The 24,829-nt window shown below is 48.7% G+C and overlaps 3 protein-coding genes across 6 annotated transcripts; all 3 read left to right on the top strand.

Annotated features, from left to right (window-relative positions):
- The first annotated feature begins 268 nt into the window (after positions 1 to 268).
- hcfc1b (host cell factor C1b) lies at positions 269 to 9,863 on the top strand. 2 transcript variants are annotated; one of them, XM_078797628.1, is made up of 32 exons: positions 270 to 1,034; positions 1,639 to 1,787; positions 1,864 to 2,024; positions 2,087 to 2,289; positions 2,382 to 2,466; positions 2,545 to 2,651; positions 2,948 to 3,127; positions 3,203 to 3,517; positions 3,776 to 3,921; positions 3,996 to 4,166; positions 4,255 to 4,482; positions 4,562 to 4,666; positions 4,737 to 4,899; positions 5,097 to 5,209; positions 5,287 to 5,422; positions 5,505 to 5,671; positions 5,740 to 5,902; positions 6,157 to 6,254; positions 6,341 to 6,430; positions 6,495 to 6,578; positions 6,654 to 6,737; positions 6,974 to 7,040; positions 7,115 to 7,266; positions 7,337 to 7,495; positions 7,582 to 7,759; positions 7,837 to 7,965; positions 8,035 to 8,234; positions 8,303 to 8,425; positions 8,501 to 8,686; positions 8,829 to 9,126; positions 9,221 to 9,275; positions 9,346 to 9,863. In XM_078797628.1, the coding sequence occupies exons 1-32, from the start codon at positions 863 to 865 to the stop codon at positions 9,404 to 9,406; spliced, it is 4,728 nt and encodes a 1,575-aa protein (XP_078653754.1). In that variant the 5' UTR covers positions 270 to 862; the 3' UTR covers positions 9,407 to 9,863. The 2 variants fall into 2 exon arrangements, with proteins under 2 accessions (XP_057939974.2, XP_078653754.1); XM_058083991.2 differs by lacking the exon at positions 6,654 to 6,737 and having other exon boundaries at positions 269 to 1,034.
- A 331-nt stretch (positions 9,864 to 10,194) lies between these two features.
- ccdc120a (coiled-coil domain containing 120a) lies at positions 10,195 to 18,347 on the top strand. Of its 3 annotated transcripts, none has more exons than XM_058083998.2 (11): positions 10,195 to 10,399; positions 12,698 to 12,797; positions 15,217 to 15,308; positions 15,372 to 15,499; positions 15,582 to 15,695; positions 15,777 to 15,906; positions 16,009 to 16,065; positions 16,130 to 16,229; positions 16,296 to 16,933; positions 17,000 to 17,225; positions 17,345 to 18,347. In XM_058083998.2, the coding sequence occupies exons 3-11, from the start codon at positions 15,275 to 15,277 to the stop codon at positions 17,415 to 17,417; spliced, it is 1,500 nt and encodes a 499-aa protein (XP_057939981.2). In that variant the 5' UTR covers positions 10,195 to 10,399; positions 12,698 to 12,797; positions 15,217 to 15,274; the 3' UTR covers positions 17,418 to 18,347. The 3 variants fall into 3 exon arrangements, with proteins under 3 accessions (XP_057939981.2, XP_057939980.2, XP_057939979.2); XM_058083997.2 differs by having other exon boundaries at positions 10,196 to 10,399; positions 15,375 to 15,499; positions 17,296 to 18,347; XM_058083996.2 differs by having other exon boundaries at positions 10,196 to 10,399; positions 17,296 to 18,347.
- Positions 18,348 to 19,679: 1,332 nt separating this feature from the next.
- abcd1 (ATP-binding cassette, sub-family D (ALD), member 1) lies at positions 19,680 to 24,590 on the top strand. The gene is made up of 17 exons (XM_078798015.1): positions 19,680 to 20,108; positions 20,170 to 20,273; positions 20,349 to 20,506; positions 20,653 to 20,840; positions 20,914 to 21,088; positions 21,172 to 21,362; positions 21,438 to 21,618; positions 21,678 to 21,820; positions 21,883 to 22,051; positions 22,517 to 22,611; positions 22,800 to 22,945; positions 23,123 to 23,268; positions 23,356 to 23,440; positions 23,521 to 23,646; positions 23,829 to 23,916; positions 24,084 to 24,238; positions 24,397 to 24,590. The coding sequence occupies exons 1-16, from the start codon at positions 19,836 to 19,838 to the stop codon at positions 24,213 to 24,215; spliced, it is 2,400 nt and encodes a 799-aa protein (XP_078654141.1). The 5' UTR covers positions 19,680 to 19,835; the 3' UTR covers positions 24,216 to 24,238; positions 24,397 to 24,590.
- The last annotated feature ends 239 nt before the right edge of the window (positions 24,591 to 24,829 follow it).

Below are 24,829 nucleotides of genomic sequence, written 5' to 3'. Positions count from 1 at the left end.
GAGGTATTTATCATAAAGGAAGTAAATTATAAATAAACACGAATTGACCATTTGTCGATCCATATCGGGTGTTCGGTAATGTTTACAACCAAAGAGTCCAGTGATTGTCTTCACATTGAACCGAAGTCAAATTCCTTTTTTGTGTAAACAGACGTGGCCAACAAAGCAGATTCTTCTGATTCAGATGTTCTGTCGATTTCACTGGAAGCCTTAGCATTAGCAGTTAGCTTGTTGTTAGCTGCGAGCAGCTTAGCGGTTAGCTTCCCGCTGCCATTTGCCTCTCTTGCTCGGTTTTGTTTGGTGACTGTTAGCAGCAAGATGGCGGCTTCCATCCCAGCAAGCAGAGCCGCTCCGCACATTTAACCGAAGTCATTGCATTTCCACGAGTGCTCTGTCACACGACTGCATGTCGCCACCACAGCAAGAAACGGGCCCGGGTCTGGATGTGTTCGTCTGCTTCATTTTGTTCCCGTGAGCCTACAGCGACCGGCGGCTATGTTCACTTCCTGAATGCTCTCCCCTGTTCACCGGCAGAAAATGGCGGACTGGCCGCAGCGCTCGCTATGCTAGTCAACAACACAGCGGAACCATTACAAACTACAGAACCGAGTGAGGGCGTTTGTTTCCACAGTGGCACTGCAGTTCTCGAATCTGGGATAAATATTCCATTGCTAAAATTAGCGACAGCTAATTGACTTTTAACCATCAGCGCCTAGTTAGTATCTAGCATCCTTTGCATCGAATCAGCCGGCTAGTTAGCGGGCTAATGCTAAGCTAGTTGCGGACGGAGCCTCTTTGGCAAACATTACGTTTGGTGTTCCCCCAGCAAGGCATATTAGTGCTGGACTCTGACAAAAACAACATGGAAGGTCAGCCAGTGGTGCTTCAGCCTCGCTGGAAGCGCGTCCTGGGATGGAGCGGTCCTGTGCCGCGGCCCCGTCACGGACATCGGGCCGTCGCCATCAAGGAGCTCATGGTGGTGTTTGGTGGTGGTAATGAGGGCATCGTGGACGAGCTGCACGTCTATAACACAGGTACCGACAACATTTGAGATGAACGTTTACATCTGTAATGAAACCATTATTTAAATATGCAATTTCTGTGCACATTTACGTAAACAGAGGTGTTTAGCTGCTAACCAGGACTCGTTGTTTTTTGTAAGTGAACGCTTAGTGAATGTCGAGGCGATTGAGTAATCAGAAATTGACAATACAAGGTCGTCGTTCGTGTTTTAGGGGGAAAACAGTCATTTTGGCATGAATTAACCATGTTTGTTTGGAATGTTGACATGCTAGGCTAAACTAGCAGCTAGCTGGTAACGAAGAGGTGGGTGCTCCAAAGAGAAATGGCGCGGTTTTACTGAAAACAACGTGACGTAATTAGGACACGCCCCTCTCTAGCTGGACGGCGCCTTTAGCAAGAAAACTGTCATTCTTTAAATTATTTGCTGAACTTCAGTGAGAAACAAACAAACTCTAATTAAAACTGCGAAGTGACGAAAGACTTTATAAATTATAAGCTTTGTGTAACATGGCAGTGAGAAGTAGTTGTGTATAAAAATGAATGTTAAGGTATCTTCCAAGCATCCTGCTGACAGCTCCTTAGGTCTCATTTGTTGGTGTTCCCACTCTCACACAGCTACCAACCAGTGGTTCATCCCTGCTGTCCGAGGCGATGTCCCACCTGGGTGCGCCGCTTACGGATTTGTGTGTGACGGCACCAGGCTATTGGTGTTTGGAGGAATGGTGGAATATGGAAAATATAGCAACGACCTGTACGAGTTGCAGGTATGTGATCTCACTGGGGGGGGGGGGGGGGTGCTTGTTTTGAAGTAGCTGCAATTTAAACATGTGTTGCCATCAGGCCAGTCGGTGGGAATGGAAGCGGCTGAAAGCGAAAGCTCCAAAGAACAACCCGCTGCCATGTCCCCGCCTTGGCCACAGCTTCTCTCTGATTGGCACTCGCTGCTTCCTGTTTGGAGGACTGGCCAATGATAGCGAGGATCCCAAGAACAACATTCCCAGGTAAGAAACACAGATTAGCTTGTTTCTCTTTCTAGATGCTGTGACCTCTGACCTCTCTTCAGGTACCTGAATGACCTGTACTGTCTGGAGCTGCGTCAGGGCTCCAGCGTGGTCAGCTGGGACCTTCCAGTGACGTCTGGGCAGCCTCCGCCGCCCAGAGAGAGCCACACGGCGGTGGTGGCAAGCGGCCGCGGAGGCAACCGCCTGGTTATCTATGGTGGGATGAGCGGTTGTCGACTGGGCGACCTCTGGATACTCGACATTGGTGTGTCCACTGACACTACGCTACGGGACCTAATGAGTCATGTGACGCGTGTGCTACGCTATTAACTCCTTGCCTTTTCATTTATATCACAGACTCGCTCGTCTGGAGCAAACCAAACCTCACTGGGACCGCACCGCTGCCCCGCAGCTTGCACTCCGCCACCGCCATCCACAACAAGTAACGTGATGCAAGATGCTGACATTAGCTTCGCAGTTTCTGTCTCACCTCCTGTCTGTCTGTCTGTCTGTCTGTCAGGATGTATGTGTTTGGAGGGTGGGTTCCTCTGGTGATGGACGACGTCAAAGTGGCGACACACGAGAAGGAGTGGAAGTGCACCAACACACTGGCCTGTCTCAACCTAGGTACACACACACACACACACACAGTCCGAGTCTGAGTCTGAACGCGCCCCAGTTTGCTGTGAGAAACAAGCAAAATGTATAAATTCAACTTGGTGACAAATTAAATAGTAATTTATTTGTTCCATCTATTCTTTTAACAAGCTGATGGAGGTGTAAAAAGTAATTTGGAGGCGGAGAGGAACACCACCTTTCCTCGTGCTTAATTAACATTCAGTTGCCCACAATCAATCAATTTGTTCATTCCGAAGCGGAACTGATGCACACATGGCTTAATTAGACACAATGTGTGTGGACAGACACACTGTGTTGGGAGACAGTGCAGATGGACAGCGTGGAGGAGAACATCCCTCGAGCTCGCGCGGGTCACTGCAGCGTCGCCATCAACTCCAGACTTTACATCTGGAGCGGAAGAGATGGATACAGGAAGGCCTGGAACAACCAGGTCTGCTGCAAGGACCTCTGGTACCTGGAGACACGTGAGTGCGGGCGCCGTTCTGCAGGATGTCACTCCCCCGGTCTGGTCTCAACCGGTCTTTCTTGTGCGTCGTCAGAGCGTCCCATTGCTCCATCGCGAGTCCAGCTGGTACGGGCTAACACGTCGTCTCTGGAGGTGAGCTGGGGGCCATCACAGACAGCAGACACCTACCTGCTACAGATACAGAAGTACGACATTCCCGCCACACCTACGGCAACCCCAACCGCCGCCGCCTCCGCCGCTACTGCTGGAGCCATCTCGCCCAAGAGCCCCGTCTCTGTTGCGGCCAGCCCCACTAACAAAACGCCACAGCTGTCTGGCATTACGTTGGTTCCCTCCCCCACAGCAGCTACATCTGCAAGTCCATTGGCTGCTGCTGCTAAAGGGCCAGGTGAGTTTCATTTATTTATACAGTACATTTAGCATATATCACAATATTTTGGGGATATATCACAATGTGACGGTATAAAATGCGATAAAATCCACATTGTGGCTAAATCTTCAACAAATTGTAATGCCTGTGTGTAAGATTAAGGAAGATGTAGTCCCCCATGCAATGCGTGAGATGTTTTTTTAATAACACTCTTGTTTTGTTTATGCAGACATTTGATGTGTTCATGTGAGAATTGAACTAGTTGTCTTTCTGCAGCAGTCCTCAAGGTGGCCACACAAGGAGCCCCAGGTGGCGCCTCCATCGTCACAGTGCGCCAGGCCACGCCCAAGTCCCCAGTCGCTGCAACCACGCTTCCTGCAGGTGTTCGCATGATGGTGCCCACACCGGCCAGTCAAACCACAGTAGGTCGACTTCCTCTTTATTAAACGCTGCTATTGTGCAATGAGGACTAAAGTTCTAATTTGTTTGCTGACAGCCAATCGGCAGCAGTCCGCAGATGAGTGGCATGGCCGCGCTGGCAGCGGCGGCCGCAGCGACCCGCAAGATCCCCCCCGCCACAGCCACCGTGCTCAATGTGCCAGCAGGAGCCACCATTGTCAAGACTGTGGCAGTCACTCCAGGATCTGTTAGCCTTCCCGTTACCATGGTAGCATTTCATCTTCCTAGAGTCCACATGTCAACAACGGGCATGCCCGGACTACCTGTTGACTGGTGTGGACTTTCTGTCCTGGCAGGTCAGCAACTCGGCAACTCGCATCCTGAAAACGGCCGCTGCTCAGGTCAGCGGGGCCACAGTTGTCTCCGCCCCCGGAACCTCCAGCCGCCCAATTATCACGGTGCACAAATCTGGAACGGTGACGGTCACCCCCCAGACTCAGGTGGTTACCACAGTGGTGGGCGGCGTCACCAAGACCTACACGCTAGTCAACAGCCCGCTCGGGGTGGGAGCTGGCGGCACTCTGGTGAGTAAATGTCAGCTCATTCTGACCTCCAGGGTCACGTGGGTTCATGTGATGACATCACACATCCCCGCTCTTTCAGATCAGCAACTTGGGAAAGGTGATGTCTGTGGTGCAGACCAAACCTGCGCAGAGCGTCACGGTTGCCGGTCAGAGTGCGAGCAGTTCTGTTGCTCAGATCCTGCAGGTAAGGATTCATTCCTTGTGCCGGTGTTAGCAAAAGTATGTACCCTAACTGTGTCATGTGTACATATCAGACTAAGGGCGCCCTCCCTGCTGGAACAATCTTGAAGCTGGTGACCTCTGCAGACGGCAAACAGACCACTGTGCTCAGCAGCCCACAGGCCGGCTCCATGGTAACCAAACCTGGTACCACCATTATCAAGACCATTCCTGTGTCGGCGCTGCAGGGTGGGGCAGGTACGATCGCAAATGACATAGCCTCAATCAATTGCACATCCACAGAGTCTTAATTGTGTGGAACATTGTTAAACGTTTTCACCAAAGGGAGGGTAGGTGAATGTTTCCACCAATGAGGACTTGCTTTCACTTGACGTGTGACATGACAACATACTATACACATGTAGCACACCTGACGGAAGCTCCTCTCTCTGTAGGTGGCAACTGTCCAATCACAATCCTCACGACCAAGGTGATGACACCCGGCACTGCAGGAAAAATCATCACCACTGTCCCCAAAATATCCGCGGGCCAGCCGGGTGTCACGCAGGTGAGCCTCGCCTGTTCAGTGTCCTGTTCTTCGAAACGAGGGTCTTCACACAGGTCACATGACGTTTCTGTATGCAGGTCGTGTTGAAGGGAGCTCCAGGGGCGGCAGGTACCATCCTCAGGACCGTTCCAAAGGGCGGAGTCAGACTAGTGTCGCCAAGCATCACCGGCACCAAGCCCGCCGTCACCACGTTGGTCGTGAAGGCGACTACAAGTAAACTCCAGATGCTTCCTGTCATGGTCTCTAATTGTGCATGCATTGACTAAAAGCGGTGCCACTCATCTGTCCCCCGCAGGTGTGCCCAGTCTGGGGACGATAACAGGAAGTGTGTCCACGACAGTGGCAGGAGTGGCCCCCAACATCAATGCATCCCTGGCCACGCCCATCACCACTCTGGCCACCATCGCCACGCTTGCCAGCCAGGTCACCTCTGTGACAGCTGCTGCTTCTGGACCCAAGCAGGTTGGACGCATCTCACTGGTTCAGGTTTTGGAAGCGTCCGTAGTGCTACTATATTTGTGTCATCGCAGGTGACCCTTATCACAACCCCGAGTGGCGCAGAATCCCAGCCACTGGTCCAGGATCTACCCGTCTCCATCATGGCTTCTCCTACCTCGGAGGAACCAGGAAGTACGACGAGCACTCTAACGAGCAGCAGCGCGGAGGGCGAGAAGGGAGACGCTGCGGCCACTGGTAGGACACTTTGCCACAATAACCACTTTTACTGATAGGAAGGAGTCCAAATTCTTAATTTCCGCCTCCAATGTCTCGCTTGTGTCTATTGGTAAGGCGGTCCGCTTGGATAGAACCCCAAAGACCCTCATGCATTGTGGCTAAAATTCCAGATGCATTACGGGAATAGTTTTAGTGACACTGTCATGGCAATATGAAACCATTTTCAAATCCTTTTTCTTCAAGCTTTCACCAGTTTTTATTTAATGCTGCAGTGACCCTGGTGTGCTCCAACCCACCCTGCGAGACGCACGAGACCGGAACCACCAACACCGCCACAGTGGCAACGGCTGGCGGAAGTCAGGTGCTGCAGGTGAGAGGCGAGAAAATAATTTGTGGTGCTAACAAGCATGACGAGAAGAGGGACTTTCTCATTATTTATGTCCTCTTCTTCCACAGGTGTGCTCCAACCCCCCCTGTGAGACCCACAAGACTGGAACAACCAACACTGCCACTGTGGTGATGGCGGGTACAAGTCAAGTGCAGCAGGTGAGCCGCTAATGAGCATGATGAGGTTTTGGGGATTCCTAAACACTGACTCGTCCGTCCTCAGGTGTGTTCCAATCCACCGTGCGAAACCCACGAGACCGGAACCACCAACACCACCACCACAACAGGAGCAGGAGGACTACCACAGGTGAGGCTGTAGTTGTCGTCGTTGCCTGTACGAACCTCACGTGGACGCCCTTTTTAACATGTGACGAGATTGCAGGTGTGCTCCAATCCACCGTGCGAAACCCACGAGACCGGAACCACCAACACCACCACCACAACAGGAGCAGGAGGACTACCACAGGTGAGGCTGTCGTTGTCCAGTGTGCCTGTTTGGGCCTCATGTGGACCCCCTTGTGACATGAGGCGAGATTTCAGGTGTGCTCCAATCCACCGTGCGAAACCCACGAGACCGGAACCACCAACACCACCACCACAGCAGGAGCAGGACTGCCACAGGTGAGGCTATAGTTGTTGTCGTCGTCGTCGCCTGTCCGGACCTCACGTGGACGCCCTTTTTAACATGTGACGAGATTGCAGGTGTGCTCCAATCCGCCGTGCGAGACCCACGAGACCGGAACCACCAACACTGCCACCACAGCCACAGGTAGCCTACCAACACACCAGCAGTATAATGCCTTTTATTTTGAAATTATCTCATTTCCTGTATTCGGTCTGCAGCTCAACAGGGCGGAGACGTTGCACAAGGAGACTCCACAGACCCCGCCCCCTCCTCCTCATCCTCTGAGCCTTCCTCATCTGCCACCATCAGCCAGGGCAGAGCCATTACCATGGTTACACAGGCCACGCCCACACCTGGACCTTCCATACCTGTAAGTGAGAGAGAGACACTAATCATCATCATCATAATCATGACTGGCATCTGTGTGTGTGTTTTGGCAGGAAATCTCATCATTGGTCAGAGAGGATGTGGTCAAGGCTGAGGGCGATGGCGTCGCTGTGGTGATGGCCGTCGCAGAGGAGCCCATGCAAATGGACAGCCAATCAGAGGATGTCATGTCCTCATCAGCGGCGTTGTTGCAGGGCAGTGAGGCCGCACAGGTACACACACACTCACACGCACGCACATCTTTGTGTGGACATGAGTAGCGTGCACCTTCTGATCTTCCTGTCTGTCTCATGCTCAGATGGCGTCCACGGACACGCCTCCTCAGGAGCTGATGTCATCAGAAGCTGTCAGCAGCGAGATGGACTCTGGGACGACGACACTGATGGTGACGGCCGATCAGCTGGCCGTTTCCACGACAACAGACGAGGTTCAGCATGCAACCATACAGGCTGTGCTGCAAGCGGCGGGACACATCGGTACGACGCGCACATTTCGAAAGTATGATGTCGACGGGAATTCCGGGAACACGACGTACATGCGTTTTTTTCCGCAGGTGACGCGGAGTCCATTCCTATCGTGTTGACCCAGCAGGAGCTCGCTGCTCTGGTTCAACAGCAGCAGCAGCTGCAGGACGTGCATGGTCAAGCAGAGGAGGAGGCGGAGCCTGGGGCCGTGCCCACAGGTACACACACACACACACACACACACTGCACACGTGACAAAATTCTGAAATCCAGTCTTTTTTTCTCAGAGGGTCTGGCTCCAGCAGACAGCCTCAACGACCCAATGGCGGAGAGCAACGGCCCTGAGGTGACATCGTCGGCCGTGACCAGCGCAGTGGCCCGATTGGCCAGCACCTTTGGCCCAACTCCTCCTCTGACGGCCAGCGCCGGGAAAACTGACGCCACCACCATTCCTGATGTGTCCAACGGCATTGGCGCAAATGTGACGGTGAGCAGCTCGACATCATGATCACCAAGACCCAAGCGTGACAAACAACATGTTAACTGTTTGTATAGAAACATGGCGTCATGGAGACGAAGACGTCCGCCAAAGACAACCAGTGGTTTGACGTGGGGATCGTCAGGGTGACCAACATGGTGGTCTCTCACTACTACATCCCTGACGATGTCGCCATCGATGTAAGAGCACGCCACAACAAAATACTTTACTCCTCAGGAAGCATTTGCCAAAATAAGAGCGCTCTTCCCGCACAGCATGACTCAGGCGTGCCCCCAGACTACAGTCGGATGAAGAAGGTGGAGCTTCAGCCGGGGACGGCGTACAAATTCCGGGTGGCTGGCATCAACATCTGTGGCCGCGGGGCATTTTCCGAGGTGTCTGCGTTTAAAACATGTCTTCCCGGTTTCCCAGGAGCACCTTGCGCTATCAAGATCAGCAAGGTGAGGCCACTAGTCCCGAAACCCTTAAAGCCATGACTTGGTGGGACGGGGACTGTTTATTTGACAGCTTTGCGGGGGGCCGTGATAGAGACTCATGTCTGTGGCGGTACAGTTTTTCAGTGACCTCATTGTTCTCCTGCAGAATGTGGGCGGAGCTCAGCTCACATGGGAGCCTCCCGCCGTCACATCGGGAAAGATCATTGAGTATTCAGTGTACCTGGCCATCCAGTCCAGCCAGACCACCAGCACCTCGGGGTCTGGTCCGGCACAGCTGGCATTCATGAGGGTCTACTTCGGCCCGAACCCATCCTGCCTGGTCCAGACATCCAGCCTCAGCAACGCCCACATCGATCACACCACCAAGCCTGCCATCATCTTCCGCATCGCCGCTCGCAACCAGAAGGGCTACGGGCCGGCCACGCAGGTTCGGTGGCTTCAAGGTGAGCGGGAGCATCGCAGCAGCGTCGGGTCTGGCAAGTCCTCCATCGTGTCCGACTTAGCATGTGACCTCTTGTGTCTTTTTGTCCTCCACAGAAACCAGCAAAGACACCAAAGCAACCGGCAAGCGAGTGGCCGTCTCTCCTGACGTGTGAGTGACCATGTGACATCAACATTTTTAACGTAGGTTGTCATCTCATTGGATGTCTTTCTCTTCTCAGTAAACCTGGCGGACCAAAGAAGTTCAGAGGCGACCAATCAGAGGACTCCATGCTGTCCTGAGGATTGCGCTTGGTTGTCTTAAGAACTCAAAGATAAAACTTGTAGGATATTTGTACATTACTGATCAATCACAACATTCTTGCGTTTGTTTGTCGCCATGGAGACGGCAGCAATTCACCTTCAGAGGAAGTAAATCCAGTCGAAAAGAAATCTGCCATCATGACAAAGGGTCAAAGGTCTGATGAGGTGTGATGCCGGGGGGGTGGAGCCTCTGCAGTAGTGGAATATAAATTATTTTTTTTCCCAGTAGCAACAAAATATTCAAAAGAATTTAGCTTTTCTTTTTTATATATATGTAAAAGTATGTCAGAAAACATTTCCACTAGTGTTTTTTTTGTTTGTTTTTGTTTCTGTTGGCGTGTGATCATGATGAAGACAGTGAAAGTGTGTGGGCCACAGGAAGTGATCGTTGACATGTTTGTGAATATTCTCTGACAATAAAGATTTTTAGATCATTTTTAACAGCTGGCCTGGGGTCTTTATGAAGACTGACAATATCGATCTAATATGCCGCTTGTCCTCACTAAGTCCATGTTCTACCGAAAGCCACAAGAGGGCGCTAGCTACAAGATAGCATTGTTAACCAATAATCGAATAGCATGCTAGCTGCTAACTAAGGAGTTTATTTTTATTTTATTCGTCTGCCGAAATGTTATAAAGTTATTTATTGTTCTTTATGCTGACTCAAACATGTTCACAGTCGGTATCTTCTTAGTTGGGTTAGTTAATCGATCGATTCTCATCCTCCCCCAGCAGCCTTGATGGAGTCTGGGCGCGTGCTCGCGTCTTCTCGGTGACGCGCCTCGTGGTGCACATGGAGCTTATTGAGGAGACGGGCAGAGGATGATGATGAAGATGATTGAGCAGCGCGTGGGGGGTTGCGCGAGGCGACAATCAGTCAATCAATCAATCAATTGACTTGGCACAATCAGCCTTTTACCAGCGTGATGCAGCTTGTGGACGGACAGACGGATGCGCGCGCAGGTGGTCCAGGTAAAGCATGTTCCACACACACCAGACTCCGTTGACAATGTGGACATTTTTAGTGTTACGTTCAGGGACACGGGAAAGCGAGCATTATGCTATAAAAGTGTTACACCAAAGCTTACAGAAGGCGTCCTTTCGTACAAACATCTTTAAAAAAACGCTTTAATGCGCTTCTAGAAGCTGGTGAAAATCCAGTATCAGAGTTTGGAATAGCAGAGGACCACTTGTTATTGTGGCGGCATCCCCGCCCTGCGCAGTGCGCGTGCGTGCGTGCACGAGTCAACCTGCAGTACAGCCTTCATGTTACTTTGTGACGATGGGAAACGGGAAATACTTAAAACAACGCGATTGTGATCGTTTTCACAATATTTGTTTTTAATGTAATGAAGACAAGCTATTTAAAAACAGCGAGTAAGTCGGTTAATTAAGCACAAAAATCACGTGACACACGTCACATGACTGGCATCGGAAAATGACTGTTAAAAGTGAATTTTTTTTGGAATCTATCGCAACAGCTTAAATATAACTTCGACAATTTGTAACTATTTAAACAAATATATGCAGAATGCAGCATGAAATGTCAAGAATTGTCTCAATATTTTCGATAATTTAGGACAGGATGGATTTTATTGTCACTTTGTATCCTCATTCCAAAAAAAACAAACATTTAAACACATCTTTTAACACGCTGTTAAAATGGCATACTCAATGCTTATACAAACATGGACTATCACTCAATAGCTATCGTTAAAATAAGACACAAACTTATTAACGTGTCATTTTATTGATGGTTAAAGTCAACAGATCCCCGCAACAGGATGAAAACAAGGACACAGACACACAGCGCCCAAGGGTTGCAAGGCTATTGGTTCCCTGCTTGGTTCTCTCAGCCAATCGCAGTCAAGTATTCACCGTTTGGGATTTTCTACATTGTTGCCATGCCAGCATCAGCAGCCTGACCTACATTCATCACACAGTGCATGTCTGAGTGTGTGATTATAGGACTTTACATCAAAGGGAGGACCCGAGGGTGTTCAAGGGCATTTCAAAGTCACGGGGGAAAAGAAAATGACACCTCTTTTGATGAGATGTCTTTTTTCATGTCATCTTTTCTGAACCATATCACCTTTATGTGAACTAAATTTGACTTTTCTACTATGGATACTTCTATAAAAGTATCAAGTAGACACTTGGCGCTGAAAAAAACATTTAGATGTACTTTTTGCACGCAAATCATCAAAGTAAAATTTAATATTACAATATCAAGTCAATTTTACTTACTGTAAAACAAAATCTGTGACTATATTAAGTAACTATTACTTAATTGGAAGTTGTATTTATTCAAACAAATTAAGTAATTCCAAATTTGTTTTTCTTAGTCAGGAACATCACTTTACTCATAATTGGAAGTACATTTTATTTCTGTAATTTAATTTTGTAATGTGGGGGAATCGAACCCCCGATCTCCTGAATGTGTAGCCTACATGCTAACCGAACAACAAAACATTAATTCTTTCATTCATTTTCTACCACTTATCCTCACGATGGTCCCGTGGTGTGCTGGAGCCTATCCCAGCTGTCTTCAGGGGAGAGGCGGGGTCCATCTTGCACTGGTGGCCAGCCAATCACAGGGCACATATAGACAAACAACCATTCACACTCACATTCATGGAGTTGTCAATTAACCTAGCATGTTTTTGGAATGTGGGAGGAAACCGGAGTACCCGGAGAACATGCAAACTCCACACAGAGATGGGTGGAATTGAACTCGGGTCTCCTAGCTGTGAGGTCTGCACGCTAACCACACGACCACCGCGCAGCCAACAACAAAACACAAAGTAGCAAATAAGATCTACAGCACAGAAAAATGAAAACAATGGTTTCTAGCAACGTGAGAGGAGTAGAATAAAGTGTGTACGATGCTGGCAACAATCTGACAACGGCTTGCTAGACCAGTTAAGCGTAATATGGTGGACATAAAGTGAGGCTATAGCTACAACCATCCACGCTCATGGACAACCTGGAGTCCACTCGCAATTCCTTACTTTTTATTTCACATTTTTTTAATAGTGCACAACATCCAGGTATTGACAGTGAACTGCATATTGCAACCAATCTGAGAGCAGCACTCTAAACACAAAGTAAACAAAGTAGCTCCGCCCCTCCCCCGTTCACTTCCTCAAGTTGTTCCCCATCTCCCGCCCCCCTACTGACAACATGAACATATCAATAAGTCATTGTCCCGTCCGCTTTTATTGTGAAAATCCAAACAGGAAGCGGTTGACTGTATTTGATTCCCTGCAGGGCGCTGTCCTCTTCCAGCAGAGCGGACCAGCTGAGTGTTGGAGGCAGACGGAAGGAACGTTGTGGATGATATGCACACAGGAAGTGGAACTCTCCTCAGGTAGTCGCTGTCCTATAATGCGTGTCCTATAATGCGTGTCCTATATGCGTGTCCTATATGCGTGTCCTATATGCATGTCCTCCATATCTGTCTCATGTGGACCGTTCTCTTGTTGTTGATGTTAGTCAGCTGTTTCCTCCGAGAACTTCACTTAATGTCCCTGAAAGTATTACCACTGATATATTTAGTAATATTTAGTAATGTAGTAAATATGGCAACCATGGTCAATACTATCCATGTATCCATAAACACATTGACAGTGGTTGCGTGTGTCTGCTTCAACAGGCATGAATATTGAAATTGGCATTTGCATGTCTTTGTGTGTGTGTGTGTTGATGAAATGGTAGGACGTGTTAAAAATGGGGGAAGTGTGCTTTTCATAGGTGTCGGAAGATGTTAAGAGTGCATCGTATTGACATGCTAATGACGGTTTTAGCCACAGATACACTTACTTTTGGAACACTTGACTTAGAATTCCACTCTTGATGTTGTTTCAGAGCACAACGCTCCACTAGCGACACGTATATTTTTGCACAGGTGGTTCTAAAATGAGTTTATCGCAAATAATCATTGAACTGAAATGGGCGGTTCATCAGCTGATCAAAAGCTCCAGACCACGGCTATTAAAAGGCTAAATGTGATCTGATCAAACCCCCCCCTTACCCAATTCCAATCCAAACTCTGCAGCAATTTTATAAACAACCTCTGGATTTGACACTGAGCATGTGCACTCGACATCTCATTTTTGGATTGGATCACTTAGAGACCCGAGTTCGATTCCACTCTCGGCCATCTCTGTGTGGAGTTTGCATGTTCTCCCCGTGCATGCGTGGGTTTTCTTTCGGTTTCCTCCCACATTCCAAAAACATGCTAGGTTAATTGGCGACTCCAAATTGTCCATAGGTATGAATGTGAGTGTGAATGGTTGTTTGTCTATATGTGCCCTGTGATTGGCTTGCTGGAGACCAGGCCAGGGTGTACCCCGCCTCTTGCCTGAAGCTGGGATAGGCTCCAGCAACACCCGCGACCCTCGTGAGGAATAAGCGGTAGAAAATGAATGAATGAATGAATTGTGCTGGTTAGAGACCAGAGTTCGATTCCACTCTCGACCATCTTCTGTGTGGAGTTTGCATGTTCTCCCCGTGTATGCGTGGGTTTTCTTTCGGTTTCCTCCCACATTCCAAAAACATGCTAGCTTAATTGGCGACTCCAAATTGTCCATAGGTATGAATGTGAGTGTAAATGGTTGTTTGCCTATATGTGCCCTGTGATTGGCTGTGTGGCGACCAGGCCAGGGTGTACCCGCAGTAGAAAATGAATGAATGACCACATCACACTTTTGTTGTTTTTGTTTTACTATATAAGACATATAGGCCAGTTTGTATGTTAAAAGTTGAAATACTTAGAAAGCAACTGGCAGGCCGGATTCAAACGCTTAGTGGGCCGCATGTGGCCCCCACGCCGTAGTCTGCCCACCCTCGTGAGGATAAGCGTCAGAAAATGAATGAATGAATTTGCTGGTTAGCCTACTACAAAGGTGAGCAAACTACGGCCCGGGGGCCACATGCGGCATTGCAATACATTGCAATGCAATATGTAAACACCACTTTACTCTGCTTCAACTCTTCACACGCTTCCTTTTGTTTCAAGGCTGGCTCCCGCTTCCTGTTTCCTGTTCAATGCTACTTCCTGTTCCAGCTGCACATTGTTTCAGTGTCAGGCCAAAGGTCATGTTGATGCCGCTGAGGTCATGTGACTTACTTATGTGTGTGTGTGTGTGGACTTGCTGGGATTGTCGATTTCTGTTGTTTGGTTTTGGTCACATGACTTTCATTTTCACATGTGATTGGTTCTTCGCAGATGTAAACACAATGGGACAAACAAATAATCACCTCCACTTACTGAAATGTATATAATATTATATGTTATATATATATATATATATATATATAAATGTAAATATATATAGATTTTTTTTTCCATAAACTGAATTTATCCAAAAGTCAACTCTAGCGTTCCCCATGACGATATACGGTAAACATAGTTGATGCCGCCTTTGAAGACCTTTATACCGTCTTTTTCACTGGTCTATCCCGCTATGCAGCCTCTCCAATCCATATTTCCGCGGGGATATCCAATCACAGTGAACATAACAAAGGGATGCTAGCATATGCTAACAGCTGCGTGTCAACAATGGCGCAAGCGGCAAGCTACAAACGTACTAAGATGAACATCCATAGCTGTACACTTGCTTAAGCGGTCGTTAAAAACGCTTCAGGAGACACGGAGCTGTCGTAACTAGCTAGCACTCGGGCGGCGCCATCTTGAAACACGAGACCTCCATGCAAATAAAATCCAGTCACCTTGTTCCCTTTAAATGTGTGTCTAAATATGTTGTTGTCTGTGTTGCACCGGCCAGGTGAGAGATTTAATCAGTGAGGACGAAGGAACACGGAGTCACATGGGAGAGGCTAGCAATGGAGGTCAAAGGTGAACTCATCCCAGCACCTGGTGAGACACAAAGCCGTGTGCGTTTGTTTGTGCGTGATTGTGTTGTAATGATGTGTTTTGTAGCGGTGGTCACATGCTGGGATAGGAAGCAGAGGGAGCGCATGGTGGAGCTACAGGAGAGGAGGCGGAGCCTGCAGGCGTTGCTCAGCGTACGATTGGCTGAGCTGAGGCGCATGTGTCTGCAGGAGGCGGTGAGTTACGTTGTTGTAACGTTTTGTCAGTGTGAGCGTCGCCGTTGGCTGAACTGGACTGGGATCTCGTTGGCCCGGACAGGAGCTGACAGGTGCGCTGCCCGCTGACTTCCCCTTGGCGAGCGGGGAGAAACCCCCGTGTGTGAGGCGAAGGGGTGGGGGCTCACGCCAGACAAACAGGAAGTGCAGGGTAGAGGTGAGATGGTACTTTAAAAACGGAATGTTTCAATAGAATTTGATAGAGTTTATAAATGATATGATTCATATGTTTTGGCAGGAGGAAGATGGTCAACGTGTGAGGTCGAAAAAAACTTTATTTAGTGGAGCGCTGAGAAAACACAATGACCGTGAACACAACACACAGACACAGCATGGCAAGATGACCGTGCATAGAGGCTGCCATACTGGTAACACACTCATGTTTATTTATGTTTATGTTTATGTTTATGTTTATGTTTATGTTTATGTTTATGTTTATGTTTATGTTTATGTTTATGTTTTATTTGCAGATGATACAGTGAGGTCAGAAAGTAGTTCCACGTCTGAATCTACTGGACACGACAACGGTAACGCACATTGTGACATCACAACAGTATATAAGTTGATGTCATCGTTCTGTTTTCATGGCAGATGAGTTTGCGGCTCAAAGTCGCCCCCTGTTGGTGGCTGCTGGTTCTCCAGTGGAGCTGTTCTACCCCAGCAAACCCAGAAGGAGTTCATTGTGTAACAGGTCATTACTGCTAAATTAAGACAAGCTAAGCTAAATGACGTCAAAATAAAATTGTTTTGATTTCAGGCCTGAGCATCCAGAGGTTCTTCAGAGCCACAGACCCCTCCTACTCCAGCCCCCGCAACCTACTCGCTCTCATGACAGCTCGCCATGCTCCCGCCCATCTGAGGCGGCAGCCTCGGGGGACGCCAAGGAGGCCCGTCACAGTAACAGCTCAGACGGGCTCCTTGACCGGGGAGCCCCTCTAGAAGAGGAGGGGGCAGTGCCAGGACTGCAGGGGGCGTTGCGATCCAGAGGAACTAACGCCCCCCCGGCGGTGAACAAGAGCTCGGAAGGGGCATGGAGAGGAGGCGGTGCGGGGCGAGGGCGGGGCTACAGTGACCTTCTGCTGGATTATGTGCTGACCAAACAGCGACAGCATTCTCAGCCGATCACATTGCACCAGCCGCCACAGTACAACGGGCACGCCGCCCAACCCCCCTCAGGAGCCCCGCCCACTTACCATATCCACATGGGAGAGCAGCGCCGCGTTAAAGTCACCCGCACCAAATCCTGCGGCCCGTTCCTTCCTGTGACAGAGGCCCACATCCAGCCGGACCCCCACCCTCACCTGTTGCCCCCACAGCCCTCTCAGCTGGGTCCCACCCAGGACGCACACCTCGAGGATGCTACCAGAAGCCTCCACAAGGCCCTCGCCTTGGAAGGTAAGCCCCGCCACACAGATGTGGTCACTTCCTGTTTGCTCTGACGCTACAACACTTGATTGACAGGACTGAGGGACTGGTACCTGAGGAACACCATAGGCTCCTCCCACTCTAGTCAGGCTAATGGGAAGGTCAAAGGTCAGACTGGAGCTCTTCAACGCAGACGGACGACTCACGGCGTCCTCCCGCAGCCTACCTATCAGACGGAGGCGGGGCCTCGGGCCGTACCACACAGCAAGAAGGGGGCGCTGCCCCATTCTGTCACCTTCCACGGACACCCGCTGCACGCCAGGTGGGTACACTATGTGCCGACTGGCTGTTACCATGGCAACACACTGCATCGATCTCTCTTTCTCTGGCAGGTCTGCGGACAGCTCGCTCTATCTTGACTCCGCCCTTCCCCACAAACAGGACACGTCTCTCAGAGAAGCACCAGCGGAACCAGCATCACCAGGGACTCTGGTCTGACCCATCAGGATGCTGAAGGGGGGGTCGTATGGATGATCAAAATGGCCGACGCTACTTCAGGAAATGGGTGGTGGCTCCGAGCCTTTGTATGCTGCCGCCTCAGGGACCGCAACCTTTCACATTTCGTGACCATAACCCAAAGACTCCGCCCACCAGCCCAAAGCTTCTTCCAGTTGCAGAAGAAAAAGCAATAAGCAGGTTCAACCTGAAGCACATCCGCTTGTAAACACGGCAGCCATGTTGGCTTTGATGTTTTCTACAACGCTTTGAATCAATCAGGACACCTGGTGACATCATCACATGATGACATCACTGACTCAGGCCACTCCCTTCAGGTGTGGGCGTGTTCTTCATAGGTGACAGCCAACAATGAATGAGAGGAACAATGTTTTTATTTATTTGACCAATCAGCTGATGTGACAATCACATGACGAAGACGATCACTTTGGTTATTATTGATTAATGATGACTATTTAAATAACGCTGTGGTCACATGACACGTCCCTCACGTCATCAGTTTGTGTTATTGCTGCAAATGTTTAGAACTTAACTAAGTCCCGCCCACCCTGTCACCTTTTTGATTGCTGCTGAGGACTGACTGATTTTATAACTTGTGATGACATCACTGTGACAGCAGCGGTCATGTGACCACAGCATGCACACAGGTGAATATTTAAATAAACCAGCCGTCCTAATGGACCAACCAGGATTGTCTGCCATTGTGACGTCATGGCTCCTGCTGCTGTGACGTGTTCAGGTGCACTGCTTTGTACAGTTCATGTATCTTTGAAAAACTGCACATGTTTAAAAAAAAAAAGAAACAAACAATCTTTTTCTATCTTTTTGGACTCATTTGTACTTTTTCACACTTTCATGACAACACATTTTATGTAAATTAAATTAAATTGTCTGTTGCAAATAAACCTTCACGCCTTTCCTGCTTGCATGTTGCTGTTTTTATTATTATTAAACATTGAATCGTAACAAAATAAAATGTTCAGAATGAAAAGCATTACGTCACAGTATTATTAAACAGTGTTAGCATTATTTAGTAAACAATTCCTAAAATAATATTAGTGTTACAACACATTTGTCATAAGATCGTTGAAAAAGGAAGCAGGATGAGTATGCAAGGCAGTAGGAGGGGCAGCATACGTCAGTATTGGAACGCGGCCAGTCCTCTCAGGTAAAGCTAACTTTCCAGTGCACTTTGACGCCATTAAATCTGTTAGACGTCTTCTCGGATCAATGCTCGTGTTTCCTGTTTACCAACAAGTGCAGAACGGGGTTTATGTACGTTTTCCGGTCCAAAGGATCAGATGAAGGAGACTCCACCGGAAACTAATCTCCTTCATGCTGAGATCACACGAACAAAGTTGGTCTTGTTAGCTTTAGCTGACGTTTGGACAAACAAACGTTCAACCGGGACATCGGCACCGCTAACCGGACTGTTGGTGGACAACCAAGGTTGGAATGAGTTCGTAATTAAGTCGTTCGATGCTGCTAGCCTGCTGGTAGGCTCTCTGCTCGGACCTAAGCTAACGGTGCTGACATCGTCTATATCAACATTCACTTAAAGTGCGACATTACGGTACTTTCTCTTTACAATACTTTGTCTTGTCAGAGCAAGGAGAGGTCCAACTCAACAGGGACTTTCTAGTAAGTGAACTTTGATATAAACACTGACTGTTTAGTATTTTGTAATAAAGGTCTATAACATTGTTTACAATATGTCACAAAAGCGAGCACACTAATTATGTTTCTGCAAATATTAAGTGGGACAACATTGATATGAAACTACACTCCGAGCGAACACTACAAATTTGCTTTACCTTCAAAATAACTTGAGGGACACACAGCCATGGTTTCGGTACTGCAACAAGCGGGGGCGCTGTTTTGCCAATGTAATTCATGCCCTTTTCCTGGTTACTATGGAATGGAATGGAATGGAATGGAATGGAATGGAATGGAATGGCCTTTATTGTCATTATACAAGATGTACAACGAGATTGGAGAGCTTCTCCTTTCATTGCAGTAGTCAAGTTTAAAAAATAGCATATAACAGTAGAGTAAAAAAGGCAATTTAACAAGATATATACAAGATATACACAAGATATCCAAAATATACACACAGGAGCATATGCAGGAGCAGATATATTAATTTTAGTGCAATGATAAATGGGTCATAGTGCAAATAATGACTGGTGTATACAGGTGAGTAAAGTCACATATTAGTGTATTGTAATAAATAATGTGAAATATTATGTGGAACAGGTCTCATAAGTATGCTAGGTGTCCATTTTCCTGTACATCAAGTACATTATTTTCTAATTGTTTTTTTTACTTTACAGGCAAGCAAATAAAGTGAATTCTGAGAGAGTATCCCCACGATGATGATGTGATCAATAACATAACGCAGCCCAAACATATGTAAATGTTTACTTTTCAGTGCAACGTGACCTCAAGCGAAGGTTGGCATGATGATGGTTCCCTGTCTCAGTTGAACCCCAATACCGCCCCCTGGTGGCCTGCTGCAGGTACTGCCCCGTCGGTGGGTGGAAAGCAACCTCTTGTCAACATGCAGCTGACCTACCAGAAGCTGTTGCCTCAGCTGAGGCGGAACCCGCGCATCAAAAGCCTTATGGCCGCTGTGCTCGCCGCTTATGCCATTAAGAAACTGTCGCCGTATGTTTGGAGGCGGATCCAGGTGAGTCCAACGCATGTACACCCGTGCATACACAACCACTGCAAGTGTGTTTATTTTTCAGGGGGGTTCAACGATTAAACCAATGGGTGGGACTAACTCTGATGTGGGCGTGGTCAGTAATTCCTCCATTTTGGATGCAAGTAAACAGAAGAGAAGCGACAACAGGTATGTGAACATGTGTACTGTAACTTTATATAATTTACATTAACTTTTTCTTTATGTGTGTGTGTGTGTGTGTAGGTCTCCATCAGCAAACAAGGAGTTTGTGGTGCGACTTGCTCGTCTGTTAAAGCTGTTGTTTCCACGGTTACTATGTCCTGAGGTGGCAGTGCTCATCCTGCACTCTCTCACGCTCATATCCAGAACCTTCTTGTCCATCTATGTCGCCACCTTGGACGGTCAGTGTGTGTTTGTGTGTGTGTGAGTCTATTTAGTTTTAACTTCCTGTTTACATAGCAACCTATGTTGTAATAGGTGCCACATCTTCTTCGGGGGTCATAGATTGCAGATACTGACCACAGTTTGGTTACCTTATTGTGCACAGGCATGATCGTCAAGTGTATCGTGCAGAAAAACCCGCGTGCCTTCATGCTACAGCTCCTAAAATGGCTGCTCGTGGCCGTTCCCGCCACCTTCATCAACAGCGCCATTCGGTTCCTGGAAGGTCAGCTGACTTTGCACTTCAGGGGACGCCTGGTCAGCCATGCGTACCAGCTCTATTTCACCAACCAGGTAGGTCAAAGGTTAGGTGATGTGAAGGGGTGACTGAGAAGAAGATGACTTGTGTGTGTGTGTGTGATGTCAGACGTACTACAGAGTCAGCAACATGGACGCCCGCCTGTCCAACCCGGACCAGTCCCTGACAGAGGATATCGTCATGTTCTCGGCCTCAGTGGCTCATCTTTACTCCAACTTGACCAAACCCATCCTAGACGTCGTCGTCACCTGCTACACGCTGCTGAGAACCGCCCACTCCAAAGGTCCCCATCTCACACCTGCTTCCCACTAACGTCTCACAGCGGCAGATGTAGTGATGAGCGCTGTTTGGCCCTCCCCCGTGCAGGAGCCAACACCACGTGGCCTTCGGTCATCGCTGGCTTGGTGGTGGCGCTAACGGCTAAAGTGCTGCGTTCGTGTTCACCTCGTTTTGGGAAGCTGGTGGCAGAGGAGGCGCGGCGTAAAGGTGACCTGAGGCACATGCACTCGCGGATCATCGCTAATTCGGAAGAGATCGCTTTCTACGGAGGCCACACGGTGCGGCCCCGCTTCTTCCTGGACACATTCTACTCCTCGTACCTGCTCCTCATGTGGGGTGCGTTTGATTTGTAGGTGGAGATGGCCCAGCTGCAGAGGAGCTACACGTCATTGTCGCGTCAGATCCATCAGATCCTGCTTAAGCGTCTGTGGTATGTCATGCTGGAGCAGTTCCTCATGAAGTACGTGTGGAGCGCCTCCGGTCTGGTCATGGTCGCCGTACCCATCATCACCGCTACCGGATACTCCCAATACGGTAAACACGCTCTTGTTTGCTGTTTCGGCAACAAACCTCTGACACTATTATGTCATCAGACCCAGACGATGTGAAGCAGGCGGCCATGGTAATGAAGGAGGAGGAGCTTGTGAGCGAGAGGACGCAGGCCTTCACCACAGCTAGAAACCTTCTCAACGCTGCTGCTGATGCCGTGGAGAGGATCATGAGCTCTTATAAAGAGGTGCCCCCAACCCCCCCCCACCTCCTTAGATTACTTAACATGCTGACGCTGTCTGCATCCAGGTCACAGAGCTAGCCGGCTACACAGCTCGCGTCTCCGAGATGTTGGATGTCTTTGAGGATGTCAAAGAGGGAATCTACCAGCGGTCCTTGGACAGAGACCAGGAGACGCCAGCAGGGGGAGCGGTGGTACAGCACGGTCACAGAGTCTGCGGTCATCTGGGCATGAGAGGCAAGACTTATGGCCACTGCTAGTTAGCTTTAGCCTCACTTTCATTCATTCATTCATTTTCTACCGCTTACCCTCACAAGGGTCGCGGGGGTGCTGGAGCCTATCCCAGCTGTCTTCTACCCTGGACTGGCGGCCAGCCAATCACAGGGCACATATAGACAAACAACCATTCACACTCACATTCATACCTATGGACAATTTGGAGTCGCCAATTAACCTAGCATGTTTTTGGAATGTGGGAGGAAACCGGAGTACCCGGAAAAAGCCCATGCATGCACGGGGAGAACATGCAAACTCCACACAGAGATGCTCGAGGGTGGAATCGAACTCGGGTCTCCAAGCTGTGATAGCCTCATTTTATTGCTGTAAACAATCACATGAAAGACACTGACAATTGTGAAAGGAGGAAAAGTGTTAGCACAGGAAGTGACATCACAGCTGATATCACACGCTGTCCTGCTGCAGGTCAGGTGGTCAGCGTGGAGAAGGGGATTCGCTGCGAGAACCTGCCAATCATCACACCCACGGGGGATGTGGTTGTGTCTTGCCTCAACATCCAGGTCTCTCACACACACACACACACACACACACATGCCAGGCACTGCACTGTGATTGGCCCATCATCCTTTAGCAGTGTTTACATGCAAATATAATACTTGTTGGTGTTGTGTAAAGTCTTAACTGTCAAACAGGAGAAGAGTGGGTGTGGCCTCTTTATGTTGACGTGCTGATGTCGTGCTTGTCACAGGTGGACGATGACATGGATGTGTTGATCACGGGACCCAACGGTTGTGGGAAAAGTTCTTTGTTCCGCATCCTCAGCGGCCTGTGGCCCGTTTATGGAGGTGTCCTGTACCGACCGGAACCGCACCACATGTTCTACATACCACAGAGGTACTACTTATGTGTTACGGTACTAGAGTATCACATACTACACTAGTACTAGTACCACATACACTCCATACTACAGTATTCCAGGATGCAAGTTCAAAACTGTCCAGTTCACAGGCACTGGTTTAAGTCACATTGGTGTGTGTGTGTGTGTGTGTGTGTGTGTGTGCGTGTGTGCAGGCCTTACATGTCTGAGGGGACTCTAAGGGATCAGGTGATCTATCCAGACTCTGTGGAGCAGATGGTCCAGAAAGGACTCACAGATGCTTGTTTGGAGGAGATCCTTTCCACTGTGCACCTTCTCTACATCCTGGACAGGGAGGGAGGTCTGTGTGTGTGTGTGTGTGTGTGTGTGCGTACATGTGTTGTGTGTTTATAACAACCGTGACTGTGTGTGTGTGTGTGTGTGTCAGGTTGGGAGTCAGTGAGTGACTGGAAGGACGTCCTGTCAGGTGGAGAGAAGCAGCGAATGGGAATGGCTCGTATGTTCTACCACAAGTGAGCATAAAAAAAAAAACACCCTGATGCAAGGAGTGGGTCACATGACTCATTTGAATCGGGTCACATGTCTGGTCAAGGCCCAGGTTCGCCCTGCTGGACGAGTGCACGAGTGCCGTGAGCATCGATGTGGAAGGAAGCATCTTCCAGGCTGCAAAGGATGCCGGGATATCGCTGCTGTCAATCACACATAGACCCTCCCTCTGGTCAGAACGCACGTGCACGCCCACACATATGTACATAGTCCACACACGCTAGTATATGTTTTCAGCCAGCAGGGGGCAGCAGAGTTTCAAACTGCTAGCTGAGACCAGCCATACACTTCTAACCAAAATATGTATATCTAAAATGTATATATAATGATATATTACTCACTGTCCCACCACAGGAAGTACCACTCTCACATCCTGCAGTTTGATGGCGAAGGCGGTTGGCGTTTTGAGCCTCTGGATGCGTCCACTCGTCTGTCTCTGCAGGTGAGTGTCCACTTCCTGTTTGACCTTCACCTTCGCTGACGTGACCAGAAGTCTGCAAATGCGGTCAAAGGGTAACGTAAAGTTGTGGTGGGAGGAGCCTGTGTTTGAACTTTCAGAGTGCTGAAGCGTGCAGGCCGCGGCTAACACGGTGACTCCTCCCCTTTCAGGAAGAGAAGCTGCGTCTGGAGAGTCAGCTGTCAGGAATCCCCAAGATGCAGCAGCGTCTGTCTGAGCTCTGCATCCTGCTGGGGGAGGGGCAGGGGGAAGCGCCTGCCGAACATGACACGCCCCTTTCCTGAGGAAGACCTGCACAGGATGATGGGTAACTAAATATCACATGTTTACACACACATGAAGTTTGACCTTAAACTGGTTGCTGTGTTAAAAGGAAATAAGAAGCCTTCATTGGTGGCTTTATTCTGAATGCATGTTGGTCAGCTTCCTGTCAGCCATTTTTTTTTACCTTGTTTCTCTTTGCAGCGTTCTCACTGTCACCAGAAGTTGAACATCAAGAGGAGACGATAAAATTGTGCCAATTTTAATCTTTCTACTGATGACAAATCAGCAGGTCATTTAACTTTTATTATTGACTAAAACCTGTTTGACACCGATGATGTCACTGAAAAGATAAAGTATTTTTATCTTGCTTTTCAAAATAAAACTTGTTGACAAGTCTTCATGGTGGTGATTGACAGAGTAGGCGGGTGGGGCTTGTCGCCTCCTCACCTGAAGGCAACACACACCCTTATAAGTACAACATAAATATACAGTATGTGTGCATTTACTACACACACATTTATGTCCTCTTTCTTTTTTTACGTCTCAATGTGAGGATACAACTTTAAACTTTGGACTGTTTTAAAATAAAAGTCAAAGTTGTGCATTGGCAGGAAAATGTAACCCGGATGAAACC

Source organism: Doryrhamphus excisus, linkage group LG17 (assembly GCF_037039965.1).
Source record: "Doryrhamphus excisus strain RoL-2023G ecotype Guam linkage group LG17, RoL_Dexc_Guam_v1.1, whole genome shotgun sequence".
In the NCBI taxonomy this organism is placed as follows: Eukaryota; Metazoa; Chordata; class Actinopteri; order Syngnathiformes; family Syngnathidae; genus Doryrhamphus; species Doryrhamphus excisus.
This window is presented reverse-complemented; position numbering and strand designations above follow the sequence as displayed.

Coding starts and splice junctions, on each gene's coding strand:
- hcfc1b (XM_078797628.1), top strand. CDS start 863: ATGGAAGGTCAGCCAGTGGTGCTTCAGCCTCGCTGGAAGCGCGTCCTG. Junction 6,431..6,494: donor GTACAAGTCAAGTGCAGCAG/GTGAGCCGCTAA, acceptor GTCCGTCCTCAG/GTGTGTTCCAATCCACCGTG. Junction 7,496..7,581: donor AGGGCAGTGAGGCCGCACAG/GTACACACACAC, acceptor TCTCATGCTCAG/ATGGCGTCCACGGACACGCC.
- ccdc120a (XM_058083996.2), top strand. CDS start 15,275: ATGGAGGTCAAAGGTGAACTCATCCCAGCACCTG. Junction 15,696..15,776: donor ACAGGAAGTGCAGGGTAGAG/GTGAGATGGTAC, acceptor ATGTTTTGGCAG/GAGGAAGATGGTCAACGTGT. Junction 16,066..16,129: donor ATCTACTGGACACGACAACG/GTAACGCACATT, acceptor TTTTCATGGCAG/ATGAGTTTGCGGCTCAAAGT.
- abcd1 (XM_078798015.1), top strand. CDS start 19,836: ATGTTTACTTTTCAGTGCAACGTGACCTCAAGCGAAGGTTGGCATGAT. Junction 21,821..21,882: donor TCATGAGCTCTTATAAAGAG/GTGCCCCCAACC, acceptor GTCTGCATCCAG/GTCACAGAGCTAGCCGGCTA. Junction 22,946..23,122: donor ATGTTCTACATACCACAGAG/GTACTACTTATG, acceptor GCGTGTGTGCAG/GCCTTACATGTCTGAGGGGA.